The sequence below is a fragment of the Lipotes vexillifer genome, unplaced genomic scaffold (assembly GCF_000442215.2).
Source record: "Lipotes vexillifer unplaced genomic scaffold, Lipotes_vexillifer_v1.1 scaffold150, whole genome shotgun sequence".
NCBI lineage: Eukaryota > Metazoa > Chordata > Mammalia > Artiodactyla > Lipotidae > Lipotes > Lipotes vexillifer.
Window position 1 is genome coordinate 3208879 of NW_006792921.1, and position 22912 is coordinate 3231790.

The 22912-nt window shown below is 39.4% G+C and overlaps 1 protein-coding gene across 1 annotated transcript in view; it reads right to left on the reverse strand.

Annotated features, from left to right (window-relative positions):
- Positions 1 to 282: 282 nt before the first annotated feature.
- The window catches only part of HIBADH (3-hydroxyisobutyrate dehydrogenase), a 108946-nt gene continuing 86316 nt past the window's right edge, over positions 283 to 22912 (reverse strand). The window contains exons 5-8 of the mRNA XM_007466086.1: positions 15073 to 15206; positions 13424 to 13500; positions 6164 to 6320; positions 283 to 1248 (exon numbers count right to left, since the gene is read on the reverse strand). Coding sequence (XP_007466148.1) covers positions 1090 to 1248; positions 6164 to 6320; positions 13424 to 13500; positions 15073 to 15206 — 527 coding nt within the window. The 3' untranslated portion in view covers positions 283 to 1089. The remainder of the gene's footprint in view (positions 1249 to 6163; positions 6321 to 13423; positions 13501 to 15072; positions 15207 to 22912) is intronic.

Genomic DNA, 22912 nt, shown 5'->3' on the forward strand with positions numbered 1-22912 from the left:
GAAAGTGGCGACTATGCTCCCTACTGGGACATATTTCATTTATTGCAGGCCAAATTCCTATAGCACCCACAACCCAGAAAACGCTGAAACAAATTCTTGTTAAGGATGCAGGCAGAGCAGTAGGATGAGGGCTGGCCACCGGTCAGTTCACACTCGGTTCCCTCGACCTCCCCCCTCCCTTCCCTTTCTTCTCATCCTTTCCCCATTAGTCTGCAACACCACTTTGTCAGATCATTTGACTGCTCACCAAATGGTTAGGAAGACACAAAAACTCCAAGAAAGTATTATCAGCATAGAAATTTATTTGAATTCAAAATAATATGGTTATATTTAGGATAATAATTATCTAAAGCACATATCATCGTAGGCTCTGAAACAGTTCTAAAGGTGCCATTCTTTTGAAGTCAAAAAATATGTAGTAAGAATGTACAAGGAAGCAAAAATATAAAAAATAAGTTTGCTGAGTATTGGGAGTTGTTACAAGAGGGGCACACCAAGGTAATGTAACAGAGTCCAAATTACACAGCATGCAGCAAGGAGTTCTCTTGCTTTATCAAGTCCTGGAAAATAAACCGGTAACCTCAGAATGCAAGAATACCACCACTGGGTTAACAGGACAAACTTTCTGAGGGACACAGGGAGTAATTCACTACACTTCCCCTTGCTCTAACTCCTTTCCTCACACCCATTTCCTTTCTTTCCTCCAGGAGAGGTTTTATCCCGTGGAAAATAATTTGGTTTTATTTGTAAAGTGGAGTAAATAATATCCTGACTGAAGTAGGCAATGTTTCTAGCTAATGATGCTCAGGAATCAAACTTTTGAAAAAGGTCAATCAGCTAGCTAGCAGAGACCATCAGTGGCTTGCAGGGAACAACAACAAAAAAAAAACCGGATAATATGTGTTTGCTAAATAGGTAAAAAGAATAAGCAGTTAAAAATGGGTGAAAAATCCCAGGGTTTATTGTGAACTAGACAAACAAAAGCAGACAGGTGACCTTTGATTAAGCCCATTTACTTGTGGAGTGAGCTGTAAGGAGGCTCCAAGATAGAGTCTGGTTCCCAACAGTGTCCACAGCCAAAGGGCAAACTCAGAACGTCTCCTCCTCTCGTAGAAACTGGAACACGGATGAGAAGTCTTTTTTGGAGTAGCCCTTCGCACACATCATCCTGTAGATCTGATGGGCCTGACTGCCCAGAAGGATTGGGCTCTTCGTGCTGGTAGCAGAGTCTTGTGCTAATCCCAGATCCTAAGTCAAACAAGGGCGGAGGGAATACATTGAGGTTGGTAGTTAAGGCTCACTTCAGAACTGTGGCTCCTAATGGCTTGGGTTTCAAAGAAGAAAAAATGAAGCCTGAAAAAATAAGATACTTACAAGCACGATATTAAGTTATATATATATATATATATATATATACACACACACACACACACATTTTATACGTCCTTTCTTATAGCTGCAAAACTGCTCCAGAGAGAAACCTTGATTTCTGAGTGGCCTCTCCACTCCTCCACAAAACCTATCTGTTTTGTTTTGACTTCGGCCAGGTGTTCCTATCCAGGTGATATCACACAGAGAAATGCTTTTGCAAATCTACAGAAGCCTGTAAGCCTAAGACAAACCCCATTATGAAATTAAGCATGATGAAATTATCAATGATGAAAATACCCATTCAGTCTCTTAAGTCAACACATATTTAACAACTGCTGTGTGCTGGGCACTGTTCTAAGTCCTGGTGATATGCAGTCATGATAATAAAACCAAGTCACTGTTCTCAGCAACTTACTATCCAGCGTGGAAGATAGACAGTAAAACAAATACTAAACTTCCAGACAATGACAAGTGCTCTGAAGAAAAATAAAGCAGGGTAAGGGGTCAGAAAGTCATACATAGCAAGGGGTGGGGTGGAAGGAAGAGAGTTCTGAGAGTTCTGATTGATGAGATGTTTAGGGAAGACCTCCCGAGGCAAAGACACTTGACCTAAAATCTGAATGTGAGGGGGCAGTGAGTTCTTTGGAGAGCTGGGGGAAGAGAGTTTCAGGCGGGTGGAAGAGCAAGGGAAAGGCCCCCTGGGGGGGGCATGGCTTGGATGCTCAAGAAACAGTAAGAAGGCCAATGAAGCTGAACTAGAATAAGCAAGGGGCTGGGGAGGGAAATGAGACTGGGGATGCGCAGAGGTGCAACACGGAAGCTTTATGATGTCTGGAGACGAAGCTGGATTTTCTTTCAAGTGCAACAGACAATCAGCTTCACAACAACACTTTAACGTCTCTGAGAGCTAATGTTTCATTCAGAGAGTTTTGGAAAACTTATGGTTGTTTAAAAACAGACAAAAGTTAACATTATGAATCTTTTATAGTTAAACTGTAGTTAATGGTATCCTCTACTGTAAGAATGGAATCTTGTCCAACCTTGAAATATCTGGGGGTAGATGGAAGACAATGAACGCATGGTTAACTGGAACAATATTCCCCACATTTCATTTTATTTGTGATTAAATAAGTGCTGCAAACAAGTGGCAAAACCAAGACTTCCTTCTTACCATTACCATCTTCATTTCCTCCACCAACGGAAAAGCCAACAAACAATGAAAGAGGAAGACAGGAAGCAAGATGAGGACTATCTGTATTCTTTGAGGAACACCCTTGATAACGGAGTAGTTATTGATACCATCCACTCAAAGGAGGAAATATTCAAGGGAAAAATAAGCAAAGTTTAAAGAATGGATTAAATCTCTAGCCTCTTGGATATCTATGATGCTATAGGTGTTAACAGTTATTTTGTGCTTACTTGTATAATTTTCACATGTAAACCCACAGATTTGGAAAATCTACTCAACCTTAAAGCCTTCTATAGCTTCCACTAAAAAGCAAGTTTAATTACTACCCACACACTTCACAAATGTGGACAGCTACATCACTGCTTATACCCAGACAAGCAGATAAGCCTCTTTTGTCAACATCATTTTGCTGCACATCTGCAAGATGCATTTATTTAAAAATGACAGAAAATCTACATAGAAAGACTGCCTATAATTTTTAACCTAGTAGTGTAACTAGAATATAAGAACTTCGAGGAAAGCACAACATATCGAGGAGAAGACAACGCTATTGAGAAGAAAAGGCTATTAGAGGTTTTCAAAGGGGCAAGTAAATATCCCAAATAAGAGCTAATAAAACCAAAAAGGGGAAGCTAAAATAGCTTTGGTGGCTGCTACCTTAAAGGGTGGACATTCTAAAAAGAGAAAGGTGATTTAGTCTATAAAATCCTAAGTGGCTTGTCAATCCTGAAATGTTAGAAAAGAAGGTATCCTTTGAAGCTTGTAACATATAAACAAACACCCCACTTCACTAATCAAATAAAAATATTTATGAATTCATGAGCTCAGTGGGTGGTTCAGGAAAAAAATATAAAACAATTGCAAAAGGTTTCAACAAATTAATGGAGGACCAAATCGTTACATATTACAAGGACACAGGTACACTGGGTGAGTAATAAGAGTGGTCATAATTTTCCATAATTTGTTCCTTAGTGGCCATCAGAAACAGACTTCTAGGTTGTGGGGTTTAGAAGAAAGATCTAGTTTTTGTACTGATCATGTTCTGATTATATACACACAATATATTAGAATTTTATGATGTTAAGACCTAGAAATAGGGCTTCCCTGGTGGCGCAGTGGTTGGGAGTCCGCCTGCCGATGCAGGGGACACGGGTTCGTACCGTGGTCCGGGAGGATCCCACATGCCGCGGAGCGGCTGGGCCCGTGAGCCATGGTCGCAAAAAAAAAAAAAAAAATAAAAAAATCAAAAAAAAAAAAAAAAAATTTTTTTTTTTTCCCTTTAAAAAAAAAAAAAAAAAAAAAAAGACCTAGAAATAAATGTACAAGCCTCTACTTCAAGGACACATTAACATCATCTCCCCACAACACAATGAGATCTAATGGCAGTTGAGCAAAATGTCTCCTAGTAAGTAAAGGCCTGATCTGCCCAAGCAGGTATGATTGCTTTAATCAATGTAGCACTGCTGGGGACTTCTTTAATCTCTATCAATTTCTCTACACAAGTCTAATTAGTTATGGTGTGTTTTGCTAACAGCTATCTGAGGTGATGAAAGCATATTTTAAGTTCCTTTCTAAATGCTTTCATTTTAAGCAAAATTCAGAAATCTTGCTCTTTATAAGGGAAATGACAACTTATAAAGAGCAAAAGGGAACAGGAATGTCCGTATGTTTTACTACTGTACTGTCTTATGCTATCTTTTATTATCGAGAAAATAATTTTAAAGAACCTCAACAGGAGCAGATTCTTCCTGGGCAGGGACACTGGAGAAAATGATGCAAGTAAAGGTGTGACGTAGAGGAGAGTCCCCAGATAAAGCCAGCACTGCTTACAGGTTACTTGCTAGCTGCTTCCTCTGTTGGAGCCATTGGCAGTATTTTAGGAACCAAATAAGCTAAAAGGTCACAACCCACTTCATACATGTACATAAAGCAAACTGGGCATAAATGCGATTCTTTCACTCTTCTGTGTGCCCTAATAAACGACCCTGCAGCTTTGTGAAAACAATCCACTTAAGGAGCTACTTTCTGTTTGCAACAAGAGCAACACAGCACAACTACGAAAGCCTGTGTGGAGGATACGCAGACCTAAATACAAGGTACAGATTGGCATAAAAGTAAATATTTTCTTAAATGAAACACGAGGAGAAAGAAAACTACAAAATAAGAAACATAGTTTCAAACACTGCTTCATCCAATAAATATTTAAAGTGAGCCAACAACGCGCCAGGGGTCCGGCTGGAGGGGCAAGGAAGGAAGAGGCAGGCTGAGGGAAGAGCAGGCGTCGAGGGCTGCCAGGGAGAGGGAACAAGAGGCCAAACGAGTTCGGCGTGGCTGAAGCAAAGGAGGGGGGTGGGAAGGCAGAAATGAGCTGGTGAGGAGAGCAAAGGCCTTTGAGACAATGTGCAGAGATGGACTTTAATCGCAAGTAACTGGAAAGTAACATGAAAGAGACTTAACAGGAGAGATGACATAATCAGGGTTTTACATTTTACGAGGTGCACCCTTTCCCACAGAAGATGAGCTGGAGAGGATGAGAAGGAAAGGCAAGGAGACCAGCTAAGGGCGGATGTGGCAGAGCCTAAACAAGGTTCAGCCAAGGTACTGGGAGTGGTAGAGAGGGCACGTGGGTGAATTCACGGCACAGCCGAGAAGGCGAATGGATGAAACAAGCTGGGAAACGAAGGAGAGTAAGCTGAGAGCGGCACACAGCCGTACATATTATTACCTCCGTCAAAAAGTAAATGGCAGGGGTACGGGGAGCGGGGTAGGGAATAAGCTCTGCCCCAAAATCTGCAAGTCTGTTTGTCTAAAAAGTATTTTCTAACGTTGAGATCACAAATGAGAGGAGGCCAACAATTTGCTTTTCAAATGACTTTATACGTAAATATATATATTCTTAAAGTAGGAAGATGTATTTAGAAATCTAGCATCACGCGAAAGGTCCTCTCTTCTTTTGTGATATGTATATCCAATGTGGTTATATTATTAACCGTCGGAAAATGCTTATTACTGCTTCCATTCTAAGGGCTTGGTGAATTAATGTAAATTTATGATGAAGAACAACATGTTACCGGCTCACATTACAAACAAACCCAAGCACCAAAGAAAAATCCCAGCCTATTCTTCTCATCTGAAAGGCCAGGATTAAAAATGAACAAGATAAAAAGGTTTTGGGCTTCCCTGGTGGCGCAGTGCTTGAGAGTCCGCCTGCCGATGCAGGAGACGCGGGTTCGTGCCCCGTTTCGGAAACATCCCCCATGCCGCGGAGCGGCGGGGCCCGTGAGCCATGGCCGCTGACCCTGCGCGTCCGGAGCCTGTGCTCCGCAGATGGGAGAGGCCGCAACAGTGAGAGGCCCGCATAACGCAAGGAAAAAAAAAAAAAAAAAAAAAAAAAAAAAAAAGATAAAAAGGTTTTTATCCACGCTAAGTTTTCAATAATTTCCAGTGACTGGGTCACTATTTTAGTAATCTTGCCCTCTAGGATAGACGTATGCTTTGTTACGAGAGGGGAGAAGTGGGGGTGGGGTGAGGTGGGGAGGGAAGAAGAATGAAACCACTAAACATCCCCGCCGCTCTCTTGGGTGGTCTCTGCATTTACCATACCTTAGCCATGAGTGTTGCTCCGAATCCACCCTGATAGTTATTAGCCGACGGAACTCCATCCATCACCCCAGGTACAGGATTATAGGTGTCACTTGACCAACATCGTCCTGAGCTCATATTTAGGATTTTAGCCAAGAGTTTTGGGTCAAGCCCTAACCTGTCAAAGAAGGTCAAAGAAAAGAAGTGTTAAATGTCAAAATGTACAAGTCACGTGTGATTATTTACGTGTGAGGATGCTCCATCTTCTCTCTCCATTTATGATCTGTCTTCAAATATCTAAGCAGACTGACGAGAGTGAAGAATCCAATCTTAAATTATAGGGTATTAAAAGCTAGTGATTAAACGCTTCTGAGCCAGGACATTCTGCACTGAGAGAAAACCTTCTGCACTACCCTGCTTTTAAGAAATAACATACGACTGCATAAAAGTATTGTTGGTTTATCACACACATGGGTTTTCTAGTCTTTTGGACATTATTGCATTTATGTGTCGCATAAGAACCTTAAGCCAAGATGATCATCTAAATTCTACAGTCTTTACTCACAAGTGATGTATTTCAGAAAGAAATATTGACAGTTAAATTATGTATCATGGGAGTCCATGTGGATGCATTTATATGTATGTTTATTCCTTTAGCTCTTATGAGAGAATAAATGCAAGAGATGAGCCACAAGCAGTAAAATGAGCTTAAGGGAAGTTATAGTTATAAAAGAAGACATTTCTTGCTGTAAACTTTTCCTTATTTATTAAATCTTCATTAGACATTCTTGCTTATGAAGCAAGTCTGCACAGAGCTGTGACATATGCTATCTATTCAGAGACATGCATTATAGTTCTGGGTCAACTGCTGATAAGGTTACTGATCCTGATAAAACAAAGCTTGCCCAAGCGGAAACATCATTTGTTCTATCACTGAGCTGATGGCATAAACGGCTGTTCAATGTGGACCCAGAAAAAAAGTAGAATTAAAATGCTCTATTACTTTATTCCAAGTATCTTAGTGCAGCCTGGGAAGCACAGTTTTGCTACGTATCTTTGAATCAAGTTTCAAATAAAACTTTCTGCTTTTTCTTAAAACCAATCCCTTCCAGAATAAAAAAAAAAAAAAAAAGATTAAACAGAGACACATGTAAATATTAAATGAACTGTGCATTTTGGGGTGCTGCTTAGTACTTGTGTGTTCAAAATTGTCTGTCTATTTCCAGATCAGAATAGAATGACCAGTAAAACCTTTTTCCAATGCTCGAGCAGGGTCTAGGGCTAATAGCCAGGACGTGTACGGACTTACCACGTAATACAACTGTTATGTAGTCAGGCTTTCAAGGAGCAGCTGTGGTTCAAGGAATACTATATGGCATGCCATGAAGATGAACTCACATGGTAGCCCGTGTTAATAATGAGCGGTTTTTACTAAAGATTATAACAGATAAAGATTCCATCTAAATCAGCTGTCATACATTCTGTTCAATTGTACACTGCTGGAAAGAAACCTGATGGTTTCATTCATTCCTTTATAAAGATCCAAGTTTGTTACATGTATAATTTGCTACTGATGCTTCCTTTCCCCTTTCAAATATAATTAGGCTATCAGGATGCTATGGTAACAGATGACTTAGGAAAAGATAAAGCCAATGCACTTAGGCAAAAATTGTGAAAAGTAAAATCACAAATGAACAACTAGTTAATTTGCTATAACTGCAAATATATTGTCTAAGCACAAATATGCAAGAATGTATATGTCTAATGTGCTCTATGAGCAGGGGATATTTTTAAAGACTCCAAAACAGTGTCTTTACCTTCCATTGGAATATAATTCAGGCTTCCTAATTTAGATTTTCTTTTAAAATGGCTCATTACATTCAAAGCAGCAGAGATACTGCCCCTCCTTATAACCTACCAGGTTAGACTCACAACACTCTTTATTGCTAAAGAAATTCATACTCTGTCTATAATACTCACCAAAATGGGAGCAAAGCTTATTATCCTTTGTAAAACGCTACATTTCATTTTTCTTGAATGTTCAAGGAAAAATACTGGCGCTGATTTATGGAACCCTTTTTGGTGAACATATTACTATTTAGAAGCATCCTGAGGGGCACACACAAAAATGAGGTGGCAGTTGTTATGTGCTCACTTTTCAAATCTGATGCTTCCCCACCATGCTGATTCTCTTTAGGAGATGGCTACTCCCTCTCCAGTCCTCCCCAACCCCCCAACAGCAAAGTGTATCATTAAAAAGAGCAAGTTAGAAGTGTTTTGCATTTCATCTTTCTGAGGATTCTTTCACTGGCATATATATAACTGACAGTTAAAATTAGACATGATATTAAAATCAGTTACTGAAGTCCTCTGTCTTCCACTGTGCCCAAGGCTTGTAATGGTCTGAAACCAGCTAGAATACACAGTAATTGTCATTCAGGGAGTCTATCCTAGAACGTCATGCTTCACGGGAGAAGACTGAGTTTCATTTGAAATCAACAAATTAATCCAAGACAGGTATCTGAAAGGGCAAGTTTAATAGGAAGCAGCTACTGGGCTCTCAACCATGATAAAATGTTATTGCTGTTTCCCTGTAAATTGGCTGGGAACATATGATACTTTCTGCATAAGAGCCCCATTGCTGTTCAGGAGATATACAGCTCAAGCCATCAAAAGGATGACAGTCTGTCAGTCCCCATAATAACTTGCCACTGGATGTGGTTCGAGAGTGTGCGCATGCATGCATGTGGCTTTACAATTGCTGGAATGTTCTCTGATATAAACAGAATGAATTCATTGCTCTGACCGCATATATAACGCAACTCAAATAAACGTCACTGTGTCAAATCTACTCACCTTTAAAACACAAGAATTTTAAAATGAACTTTTGGGAGAAGTAAAAATGATGCATAAACTATAAGAAAAATTAAAGAGAAGCCAAGTGTTTGCCCTCACTGTAACCAAGGCTTTTAAGGGCCAAAAAAGTTTGTTCACCTTATAGTCTCTGTAAGTATCTATACTGTCTGGTTTTCTGTAAGAACAAAGCAAACTGTGTCCCTAAACTGAGAAGTCTGTATCACAGGAACCGATCTGGAAATGAGACATCTAAGACTATGTCAACTTAAATCACTCATTCCGTTATTCACCAATGTTTACGCAGACCTGCCATCTAAGAAGAGGCTGTGCCTGCCCTCCAGGAGTGGGCCAGTTAAGACACCTGCCCAGTTACATTTACCTGAGGCAGAGGAAGAGCCCCCCCGACCCCCACCTCATTCGTCTGACAAATCTTCACTGAGTGCCTACTACATGCCAGCGATGTTCTTAAGATAAAGTGGTGAGGGACTTCCCTGGTGGCACAGTGGTTAAGGATCCGCCTGCCAATGCAGGGGACATGGGTTCGAGACCTGGTGCGGGAAGATCCCACATGCCAAGGAGCAACTAAGCCCATGCGCCGCAACTACTGAGTCTGCGCTCTAGAGTCCGCGAGCCACAACTACTGAGCCCACGTGCCACAACTATTAAAGCCCGCACACCTAGAGCCTGTGCTCCGCAACATGAGAAGCCATCACAGTGAGAAGCCTGAACACCTCCACGAAGAGTAGCCCCCATTCTCTGCAACTAGAGAAAGCCCGCATGCAGCAACGAAGACCCAATGCAGCCAAAAATAAATAAATAAATTTATAAAAAAAAAAAAGATACAGTGGTGAGCAGACAAAGCTCATAGAGCCTGTATTCTAGTTGGGAAGACAGACAATCAACAAACAAATAAATATATAATGCTAGCCAGTGAGAAGTGTTATAAAGAAAAAAACATTAACGTACAATTCAATTCAAATACAAACCACCACCACCATCACGTCAATAACTACCATGTATTGAGCACCTACTATGTATCAGGCACTGTTTTAAAAGATTTACATGGATGACTTAATTTACTCTTCACAACGGATACTACTGCTACTGTGGATAGATACTATTATTTTTGTCATTTTACAGATGAGAAAAGCTTAAGTCTGTGGCAGAGCTGGGATGTGGTCATCAACAGACACCCACACTCACTGCCCTGAGTCTCACTGGGTCATATGGGTAGTCACTTAATCAGCCAACATGATGGCATCCTATCAGTTTAATAAGAAATTTGGCCAAACCTTTATTATAAACCTTTTGCCATATGTTATATCTATCAGGGTATACAACTAAGAGGTTTCAGTCATCACCTAAATGAAATGGCAACACCTTCTTAGGGAAGTAACCAGGAAGCTAAAATTATGCTTGTGGGAGAGTTCTCATCTTGAACGGCCTTCCAGAAGTTTGACTGTTTTAAGCTTCTTTTGGTGGAAGGAGACAATATGGCTGTTGCTAGAGGGGCCTGGGCCCTGTTGGCAATGCAAATAACTTGTTATACTACCCATATTGAAAAAAAAAGCAAACCAAACAAAAAACATAATTTCCGGCAGAACAAAAATGAAAACAAAAAAACAAAACTCACATTACCAATGTCATTCTTATGTGGTGCACGGGAATAAAACCTCTCTAACGCAAGTAAGGCCCTTTCAGTACCATAAAACTATGTTCTGAATTCCTAAATAGATCCCAATTAGAAGGCAGAAAGCTCTAGTAAAAAAGAATTTCCTAGTATGTTGTATATCAATATTTTTTATGCTTTACGTTTTTATAGCATTTAAAAATCTCACTAACATCCACAAACACTCATTGTAAAAGATCACAGGGTCAACAGTTTAAAACTATAAGGTTTTATTCTCCTATTTAAAAAAGGGAAACGTCAGTGTTCAAGAAAAGACACTGACTTATGAGAATGAAATTAATCAGAAACGATCACTTCATGGGAATAGGTAACTCAATTGGTAAATGTTGACATTAATTCTCTAAAAAAATTTTTACTTCAGAGTGAACAGAATATAAATGTGGCTGAACCACTTTGATGCTATACTACTTTGTGGGAATTTACTACTTGGGAATTTATGCTTGCCGATGCCAATTTTCTCTTTCACCTTGCAATGCTCAATAAATCGTGGCCGCTCTCTATACTCCATTAGAGAACATTCCTGTCATTTTCAACCATGTCTGTAAACCATGGAGAAAAGACAATAGCAGAAGCAATCATTTTTAGGACTTTCAAACCACTGAGAATCTCTGTAAGATAAACCGATAAAATCCTAATGTCATGAAAATAAGCAATTCATTAGTACAATGTAGAGCACCATAAACTTACAAATTATCGTAACAGTTAAGTAAAAACAATGAGTTCCTGCTTTGTGTTCAGACATGTGTGTATGTGTGTGTGTGTGTGTAAATATTTCATTTACACACATATACATCAGTAACAGTAATAGAGTTTTGGAAAAATTCAACATTGAAAGTTTCATATTTCTAAATATTGTTTTTGTCATGGTGGATCAAGGCCAACAATAAGGGAAAATCTATTTATTGCTTCTGCTCTTAATATTGCTGTTTGGATTTTTATCACTTTCTTTTCTCTTTGATAATAAACTTACTCTAGTAGCCAATGTATACATTTCATTGTATACATTTTATTCATTTGATTCAACTGATTTTCATACTATTCTTTATTAGCTGGCTTTTGGAGTTAGACTTCCATAAGCACTTATTGTACAAAAACTTCATTTTAGAATGATCATCTAATAAGACTTTTGCTAGGAAAATTATTTGAGGAATGCTAGAGGATGCCTAAGGAACATTCTGGTCCAGTGACGTTTAAAGTAAGCAGCAGAATATAAAATAAACTGGCAAAAAGAGAGGGAAATTTCAGTACAGTATAACCTAGGCTTTTACTTTTTTTTATTATATACTCATTTATATCCAGAAAAATGAAAATAAAATTCTAAAGATGCAAATGCATCCTAATGCTCTAATCCTACTGTCAACACCAATTAATTTTGTATGCAATTTTCGTTCCAGAAATTTACATTTTCCTCCTCCATAAAATTAATCTAGAGGATGAACATAAAAACAAGTTACTAGTAACCAGTTTTTCAATTATGATAAGTGACCCATAGCCTAAACTGGCTACAATACAGACATAACACTCTGAACAGCTTCTTATATACCACCAGTTTTATTAAGGCTTTGTACAAATATGCCTTTTACCATCTTACATTCAATTTTAAAATGTAAATGGTACAGGATATTGATAAACCAATTAGCGCTGATGCAAAGCAAATTCCTCTTTTGTCTCAATTACAACATGACAACTTAATAGGTCAAGACAGTTTAACATCTGAGACAAGGGCAATTCAATAAAACAACAGCATCTTGATATGGTAATTAAGAGGAAATGTGAATCCATTACTGTGTTTTAAAAAATATCTCAAGCACTTTGGCTCTTTTTATTGCTTTCATCAAAAGCTATGGTATGAAACACTACTCTGATTTGTGATATATTTGGCAAGCAGTTTGGGGACATGTGAAGAAAACACCTCAGTAAAAGCATCTTTCTCATTAAGCATTTTCTAAAGGAAGAAATGTGTATTTATTATATTCATGAAATGCAAAACACCCCAAAAATTAATTAGGTGATTAATCATATGTAGCATTCCTAACCCAAAAGATTAAAGGCTAAAATTAAGACATTAACCTTAAGCATTCTAAAGGATGATCACCATCGTAGGAAAAACTGAATTCCTGAATCACTTTCAGCAAAGTATGAATGCCATTTTATTTCAATGAAAAGATATATCCTTAATGTAAAGTAACAGAACCCTAGGGAAGTTAAAATGAAAAGAGTTATGCATACGAGTTGCAGCTTTATGAATGCCATCCAGTTTATCCTGAGAATAAACAACCAAGAACCCTTTTAGTGTAGATTTTGGGGACTACATTTAAAATAGATACATAAAACCAGTCACATGGTAGCATAACACCTGAATTCACTATACATTAAAACAGTATTTTATACAAATTTGTCCTACACTGCCAGAGTTTGTTTAAATTTTATAGTAAAAGTGTCTCTTGAATTTCGACATAATAGAAGAAATGGAGCTCCCATATAAAAAGGATAATGTAACTTCAAATATAAAGCACAATACATTTTATGGCTTATGGCAGAGAGCATTCATGCTCTCCAGGGTCCTATTGGTCATCCAATAAGCAAAGTCTATTAAAGTTCAATAACGAAATACTTTCACAATGTTCCTGGATCAACTGATTTATCTCTCATGAACATTTGTTTTCAACATCAGAAAATCAAAACGGAAAGCTCATAAAAACTGTTAGTATATGAAAATGTACTATTCAACAAACCTGATTCCCAGATTCATAGCTTCAGCAGTTCCAATCATACTAATTGCTAACAGCAAGTTGTTGCAGATCTTCGCAGCCTGAAAATAAATTGAGTACATATTAAATATCTTATTTTTAAGCTATAACTCACAGGAAGATTTCTTCACCCTATTCCACGTTTCTAAAAGTAAGAGCATTCATCTGTTGATTCTTTCAAAGGAGGAAAGGCATTTGGTGCTGCAAGCCTCCCTCTGAGCCTAACACAAGATCCCAGAGCAGACTGGGAGGGGGTCCTCTTCCCCTAGGGAAGAGCTCTGCAGTGTGGCGACTGAGCTACTCCTATGGGCGCAAGCACAACAGGGAATACTGACTGATGTGGCACAACTGCTCCTTCAGGAATGAGGCTGACATTCTAACTGGGGAAACAGGAGTAACACACCAAATGAAAAGGCAATGAACAAGCAAACACAACTAAGTGGTAAACTGTATGGTAGAAATTGTAAGACAGAGACAGTAGGAGTTCAGAGAAACCAGATCACTGAGGGCAGGTGCAGAGAGGAAGCAGAACCTGAAACCATCTCTCAGAAGGCCAGGCAGGATTTAAAATAGGCAAGAGAGGGAAAGAAGGAGAGCAGGGAAAAAAATAAATATGCAAGGGCATGAGATATTCCTGAGAACAGTAAGAAAATGGACTCATGTGAAGTGGTTTTAAGGAATAAGGAGAAGTTTGATAGTTAAGACTGGGTCAAGAGCTACGGAAGCTAGTGTCCAAGTTTGACGTGGTACGAAATAGGGATCTATGCAAAATGTCTGAACTGGGAAACCTATGATGATACAAGCATCTTGATGGAGTTGGTTTTGGTTACAATGTTGGCAAAGTGGTAAACCTGGTATCCAGAGATCTACTAGGCCCTGTGAGCAGTAAACAAGGTGTGAGATAATGAAAGACTGAACCAGGTAATGCGTGGAATGAACAAGGTAGCCAACAATGAGAGCCACTGAAGCAAAAATCAATAGAACCTGGAGACTGACTGGACCAGGGAATGGAGACAACAGATATATCTAAGACCATACCAAAGTCCTGAATAAGATAAAGCTGGTACCAGTGACCAGGACAAAGCATGAAGTGGAGTGAGTGATAGTGTGTGTGTTGGGTGGGAGGGGGACAACCAGTTTGATTTCAGAGTTCATTGTAGTCATTCACCTCTACCTGATTAGAGAATCGATATAACACATTTCTTAATGAAAATGATCTGTTTTTTTAAGAAAAAGATTAAAGTGCACAGGTTACCTCTACACGACAGTACTACAAACAGAGCTGTGGCGAGCAATCACAAAATTAGAGGGAAGATAACAGCAAATCAGATAACACGAGCACTTCATATAGAAGCCGTTTTAAGGATAATTTCTGTGGTCACTGGGATAAATATGTCCAAGTCTGAAACGATGGAACTTTTGATGTCTTTTTAAATTATTGGTTTATCTCTGCTTACTTCCAACAGGAATGACGGAAAACTAACTCATTCCAAATTAATTTTAGAAAATCTGAACAAACAAAGAATCCACAGAATGAACAGAGTAAGGAGGAATCAAATTGTGGTCAGGAAAGAAAGATGAACATTAGGTGATTCTACATCATCAAGTCAGTGTCACTGCTGTGCAAACGTTACCTGCCCAGTCCCGACGGCTCCACAATGCACCACATTGGAGCCCATGCACCCCAGAAGCTCTTGGGCAGCAGCAAATTCTTCTTCGACTCCTCCCACCATAAACGTGAGGTTGCCAGACCGAGCAGCTCCCACACCTGAATAGTTTGGGGGGTAAAGGGATAGAAGAAGAGGGATACATTTCTGCAAGTGTTTAAGTATTTTATAAGATTAGAGAAAATCCTCAAACCAAATGAAAACACCTTGCCTCCAAGTTATACTTAGGTCAGGCATAAGCCTCTCTTGGAATATTTTAATTGTCAAGTATCATGCAGGTTACTTATAAGCCAAAGGGGACATACAGATTCAGTCAAACTCTGCATGCATCTCAAATATTTTGGCACGATCGTGGAGTACCATGGGGATTTAAAATGTGAATTTTATTATTCCCATGCATCTCTTATTCTCCTGAGAAACCTACTCAGTAATAGAAAGTATATTAAAAAGATGACCTGTGCCCTGACCAGCATGGGAGCAGCCAGAGGGGTCAGCTGCCCAAGTCTGGATCTGGGGTCTCTGGCTCGCTCGCTCGCTCTCTGCACACTATGTACAGATGAGATCTACAAAGACAGAGACTGGTCTCTTTCTCCCATAAACAAGTAGGCATTTCAGATGGAAAGATTCTTTGTAGATAAAGATTCTTTAAGGTAGGACTTCCCTGTTGGCGCAGTGGTTGAGAGTCCGCCTGCCGATGCAGGGGACACGGGTTCGTGCCCCGGTCCGGGAAGATCCCACATGCCGCGGAGCGGCTGGGCCCGTGAGCCGTGGCTGCTGAGCCTGCGCGTCCGGAGCCTGTGCTCCGCCACGGGAGAGGCCACAACAGTGAGAGGCCCGCGTACCGCAAAAAAAAAAAAAAAAGAAAAGAAAGAAAGGTTCTTTAAGGTAAAGAAAACAGTTGCTTAGCTAGACTGATTACTCTGATGTGCACTTTCTAATATTATTTGATTTTTCTTTTCCCTCCTGCTATACAGGCACACATAGCTTGAAGATTTTGTGGGGTCAGTTCCAGACCACCCCCATAAGGTGAATATTACAATAAGGTGAGAGTCACATGAATACTGTAGTCTATTACATGGGCAATAGCATTATGCCTATAAAAACAATGTACACACCTTAATTTAAAAATTCTTTACTGCTAAAAATGCTAAGCATCATCTGACACCTCAAGGTGACCACAATATTTGTCTCTTTAAAATAAATTATTGAAGTATAGCTGATTTACAATGTCATGTGAATTTCCGCTGTACAGCAAAGTGATTCAGTTATACATATATACTTTCTTTTTAAAATTCTTTTCCAGCATGGTTTATCACAGGATATTGAATATAGTTCCCTGTGCTATACAGTAGGACCTTGTTGTTTATCCATTCTATATACAATATAATGGAAAAACCCAGTATTTGTGAAGAGCAATAAAATGAGGTATGCCTGTACACCTTTTGGGCAATTCATTCTTAGTGATATGTCAGGAAGAAGAAATAAACTTTAACATTGGTTTGGCCACTCCTTAGCAAAGATTTGATGTATGTTCACTAATGGAAATAACTGGAGAAGCAGCTTCTACTTTGGCACAGGAAATATGGCCTAGACTTGTCTTAAAAAGCAAGTGGGGGGTAACTTCACTCGTCTAAATTTTCATTAACTATAAAATAAAACCGACAGCATTATTACTACTTTTAGCATTAGGGAAGTCTTCATTCATAATTTTCAAGTTAGGTCTTGTTGTTCACAACCAGGTAAGTGTGTGGAAGAGCTATATTAGTACAATTTTTGCCTTTACAACTTATTTATAGTACATCTAGGAATAAAGAAACCATAATTGGGGCTTCCCTGGTGGTGCAGTGGTTGAGAATCTGCCTGCCAATGCAGGGGACACGGGTTCGAGCCCCGGTCTGGGAAGATCCCACATGCCGCGGAGCAGCTGGGCCCGTGAGCCACAACTACTGAGCCTGCGCATCTGGAGCCTGTGCTCCGCAACAAGAGAGGCCGCGATAGTAAGAGGCCCGCGCACTGCGATGAAGAGTGGCCCCCGCTCGCCGCAACCAGGGAAAGCCCTCATGTAGAAACTAAGACCCAACACAACCAAAAATAAATAAATAAATTTATTAAAAAAAAAGAAACCATAATTGTACTATGTATCAAACCTGGCCATTCTAATATACACAGCTGCAAGTAATGGCCTACTTTTGAATTTAATTTATTCAATGAAATACACAGTTTTTAATACATAAAAAGCCGAATGAGGAGATCCTTATTTCATTCAAATTGTGACTATTTTGCTACCGCCAAACCAAGTAGCCTTTCTATTCTACAGTTCATGCTATTTTTAACTGATTATTAAAAGCAAAAGAAGTCAGCATTATGTGAGCCAAACAGTGCTGGCAGAGGAAGTGCCCACATGTTATGAAAGCCTGAGATGCTTATATATGGTTAAATTACATTATTTCACAATATTTTCAGACACTGTGGAACTGATTATGTACAAAAACCCAATTTAAGAAATGCTTTTAATTAACTCATCTGTGTCATTTGAACATCCTGATAATGGTGAAGTTTAAGTGACTGTCATTTCGTTAGTTTCTAATTTACTTCACCAAGATGGTGGGATCATTAATGTTTTACAATTATTTTTGCTCAATTTCTATGGCCATTTTAATTTGAACCACCTAACGAACCTCACTGTAAATCCTGTTGCTCTGACCTGGAGAAATTATGTAGAAGATATAAGTGAAAGCTTACAAACAAATCCAGCACTATCCATCATAGGTCAATAGCTTTGGATCGAGATTACAGGCTGCTAAATAGCTTCAGAGAGTCATTTATTAAAGGAAAATGAATGCTGACAATGGTTCTCAGCTGGTTAATCTTTTGACAGGTGTACTTTCTCATGTGTTCAAACATGTACTTCAAAAAGAAGAAATAAGTTACTTAAGAGAAGACCACAAAAGAATAATTCATTTTTAAATTCAGAAGTCTGTGGTATTTCCACTCCTTCCTCCTCTCATTATGGTGGTGTAATTATTTCCAGCTTTATCATAATCTACATTCAAATGTAAGGGTCTGACTAAACTGGGTAATTCCCTGGGACCAAATTCTAACTTTCCATGCATATTCAACCATATGACACTATCAAGGTTAGTCCCATTGCAAAGGCAAAATTAAGAACTAAGTTATCCCAAAATAAATGCAACCATTTTGAGCTTTGAAATAACATACAGAAAGCTAGAATGCTAAAGCTGTGTAAGACATCTCATGGATTTCAGAAGACATTGTATATAAATATTTTGATGTCTATGAATAAGAAACCATAAATTACACTGCCATGCATTTTTAATTCAGGTCCACTCCCCAAAATAGGAAAATACAGAATATATAATTAGGCAGCTGAAAGAATATTGGAAGAAGTATTTATTTTACCTTATATTTTAGTAATTGTACATACAAAACCAAAATATGTCCTGTGCTTAATTTTATTACAGCATTTATACACCTTATTAAATTAAAATCTATGACTTTCTTACCCAATTCCTCCGTGACACCATAAAGCACTCACAAGGTGAGCACTGGGTCATGTTTATGTCAGCATTCCCTTATCTGTCACAGTGCGTGATACATTCAATAAATAGTTGTTCAGTAAATTAATTTATGAGCATGGAACAAACAGTAAAGGATCTGGAGATGAAATATCTGGTTTTGGGATGTGATGGCTATGTTATTTGTTATTATAAACAAATTCCATAACTTCTCTGAGTTTCAGTGTATAAAATAGGAAAAGCATTAATAACTTCTTCATAGAGTGGCTGTGAATATATGATGCTGTAAAATATAAAATGCTATTTAAATGTAAGGCCTTAATACTTTATAACCTGAATCTGCAAAGTGGGAGTTTTATCCTCACCTATATAAATGACTTGAGTCCTTTCCTATTTGGTTACCTAAGCCACTGTCTTTTCCAGGATAATTTTAGCCTCTCTGGCTATACACTGGCTGGCTTGAGCTAATCCTATCAATAATGGAAGCAGGCTGGTCCAGATTAAGAAATACGGGACTTCCCTGGTGGCGCAGTGGTTAAGAATCTGCCTGCCAATGCAGGGGACATGGGTTCTAGCCCTGGTCCGGGAGGATCCCACATGCCGCGGAGCAACTAAGCCCATGCACCACAACTAGTGAGCCTGCGCTCTAGAGCCCGCGAGCCACATCTACTGAGCTTGCGAGCCATAACTACTTAAGCTCGCGTGTCTAGAATCCATGCTCCGAAACAAGAGAAGCCACTGTAATGAGAAGCCCGTGCACCACAACAAAGAGTAGCCCCCGCTCAACACAACTAGAGAAAGCCTGAGCGCAGCAGTGAAGACCCAATGCAGCCAAAAATAAATAAATAAATCCTAAAAAAAAGAGAAATACTAAAGTGGTCCATAGCCAGTGATATTAAGATTACAGTGAAGACCTCTTGTAAAACCTTTCAAAAGCATCACAGCATGGGAAAATGACAAGAATGCTGCATTTGTTTGGTTTTATTCATTCAGCAAAGTTAATCTACTAAGAATCAAGCCCATGGTAAGCCCTAGGGTTATAGATGAATAACATATGTCCCTGATCCTTAAGTTACACATCTGTGATCCAGCCCCTTCTCTCCTTAGCCATCACTACCACCGGGGCTGAGCCATCACCATCTCTCACCTGAATTACTGCAATAGCCTCCTACCTGATCTCCCTTTAGCTCTTGCCTCCAAAGTCTATTCTCCATACAGCAGCCAGAGGAATCCTTTTAAAATACAGCTGACCCTTGAACAATGTAGGGGTGAGGGGCACTGACCCCCCGGCACAGGTGAAAATCTGAGTCTATTTATGGTCAGCCCTCTGCAGCTGCAGATTCAACCAACCATGGATTGTGTAGTACAGTAATATTTACTATTGAAAAAATCTGCATATAAGTACATCTCCTGTTGTTCAAGGGTCAACTGTATAAATCTAGTTCATGTTCCTTCCCTACTCTCCAGACTCCAAGTGTCCCATCACTCTCATATAAAATCCAAAGTCCTACAAAGTGGTACGTGATGTGGCCCTTGGCTACCTCTCCTATCTCATTTCATACCATTCTCTTCATTGCTCTCTGCTTTCCAGCCACCCTGGCCTCCTTGCTGTTCCTGAAACAGGTCAAGTAAGTTCCCATCTCAAAGCCTTGCACTTGCTATTCCTTCTGCCTGGAATGTTCTTTTCCTAGATATTTATGACTTGTTTCCTTTATTTCATTCAGGTTTCTTCTCAAAATTCACCTCTTTAGAGAGGCCGTCCCTGACCCCTGAACCTAACAATCTAAAACGGCATCCTACCACTCTCTATCCCCTTTTCCTGATTTAATCTTATTCACAGCATTGATTACCACCTGTTTATATTAACACCTCTCTTTGTTTCTGATCTGTATTCCCTACATGAAAATTAGCTCCATGAGAGCAGCGACTCTGGCTTATTCACCCCATATCCCCAGTGTCTGGTACATAGGAGATGCTCAGTAAATACAGTACGTATTCCAAGAGAGAAGAGGAAGCAATGGTGAAGGGAAGAGCAAGGAAATGAGTGACTGCAGTATGTGCGAGAGCTGCTGTCCTAGAGACACGAACAAAGCATTTGTCATTCTAGCAAGTTTTTTCACCTATAAAGTGAGGTGATTAGACAAGATTATCACTGAGTTACTTTTAAGCTTTTGAAATTCTGTAATTTGGGATTCTCACGTTCACATACATATACTTTCCCACATCATATTAATACACAAAACTGAAGCATGTTTCATTTTATGCAAATAATATATAAAAAGTTCCAGATTAGAGAAGAGATAGAAAATGAATTTTCTCACGTAACGACGGTAATTAAATCTGACAAGCCTAAAGACTTCTGGTTGCCTTTTTTGTTTTTGCGATATGAGGGCCTCTCACTGTTGTGGCCTCTCCCATTGCGGAGCACAGGCTCCGGACGCGCAGGCTCAGCAGCCACGGCTCACGGGCCCAGCCGCTCCGCGGCATGTGGGATCCTCCCGGAACGGGGCACGAACCCGTGTCCCCTGCATTGGCAGGCGGACTCTCAACCACTGCGCCACCAGGGAAGCCCAGCAGTTTGATTTCAATCAACCTTACAGTAGAGAAGCACTTTAAATCTAATCCAAGTCTCTAAGTCTCTCCTCCCCTTTATAGAAAAGGTATCACAGGGAGCCTCCATTATCTAAACCATCTTTCTTTCCTGCCACTCCTACTAATAGTTGACATAAAAAATGTGACCATTCGAAATCCATTCCTCAGTGGTTCTCAACCCTGAGAATGACAAAGAAACAGTCCTTGCCCTCAAGGAGTCTGACAACTAGTGTTTGTGGTGGTGGCAGTGTGTGGGTGTGTGTGTATGGAGATGGGAAAAGAGATAAGGAAAACACACAAATATGATGAATAATAAAAGACTGTTGGGCTTCCCTGGTGGCGCAGTGGTTGGGAGTCCGCCTGCCAATGCAGGGGACACCGGTTCGTGCCCCGGTCCGGGAAGATCCCACATGCCGCGGAGCCCCTGTGCCCGTGAGCCATGGCCGCTGGGCCTGCGCGTCCGGAGCCTGTGCTCCGCAACGCGAGAGGGCACAACGGTGAGAGGCCCGCGTACCGCAAAAAGTAAATAAATAAAATAAAATAAAAGACTGTTAATGCATGCTATAGGAGAGGTATACACATAGTTGTAAGGAGGTTCAAAGAAGAAAATATCAGCAGCAAGTATCTATTCAGTGCCTTTAACAACTTGCTAGAACTCTGTGCTAGGTACAATCATTCAGGGAATAAGCATATTTTCTAAATCAAAAATTAGGACCTGTTTTCTGGTATTAGGAGACTATCTGAAATACAACTATTCCAGAAAGTCCAAAATGTAAGGTCATGATAGGTATAAAACATAGTCTTTGCCCTCAAAAAGTCTAACATATAATTAGGAAAAAGAGACACATACTCAGAAGTAAATGCCAAAAGGTAGCGTCATATACTAAGTGTCAGGTGGATGAGGACAATCTCCGCCATATCCCGATTCCCCCTTTCCTTCCATTTTTCAACCTCTATCATCAAAAGAATAACGATTCTCAGAAAGAGAAAGGGTGAAGAAGCCAATAAGAAATTGTTCTCAGAGAGTAATGGTCTTACTGTTAACTGTCGGTAGGTTTGTGAAAACCTTGATAAGAATACAGGTATTATGAATCCACTTGTAAATTGTGTTCAGAGCAGTTTCAAGTAACATGAACTGAGCAAATAATTTTGTCTGTTTATACAGACACTGAGTTCTGCCTGTTATCTAAATGTACATAATACCCTACCTCTCTTTACAACAGATTTGAGTTTGCTTACTGGAACAAAACAAACAGAAAACTGAAAATCAGAATTAAGAACAAATACCAAAATGAAACCATAAGATTTCACAATGAATTTCAAATACAGATCTCAGTTTTCTGGCAAACCCTATTTGGGAGAGAAATAAAGCAGTCTCAACGAAAACATAACTTATCCTTGAACTAAATTACATGCTTAAAATATTATTTGGAACTTTATGCAGGCGACAGTAAATGAAGTAATGGACAATATTCTTCATATTTTTACATCAAAAGCAGTGATAATTTTTTCAAGTTAAACTGAGCTAAAACTCAGTTCCCACTTTACATCATTTTCTGGCTAATCTTAGCCTTGTACCTGTAATATAAGTCAATATTAATAACCTCATTCTAATATTTATGTTTATCCTAATCTTTGGCATTTTTGACAGAAGAACCAAAACAGGCTTAAGTCTTAAG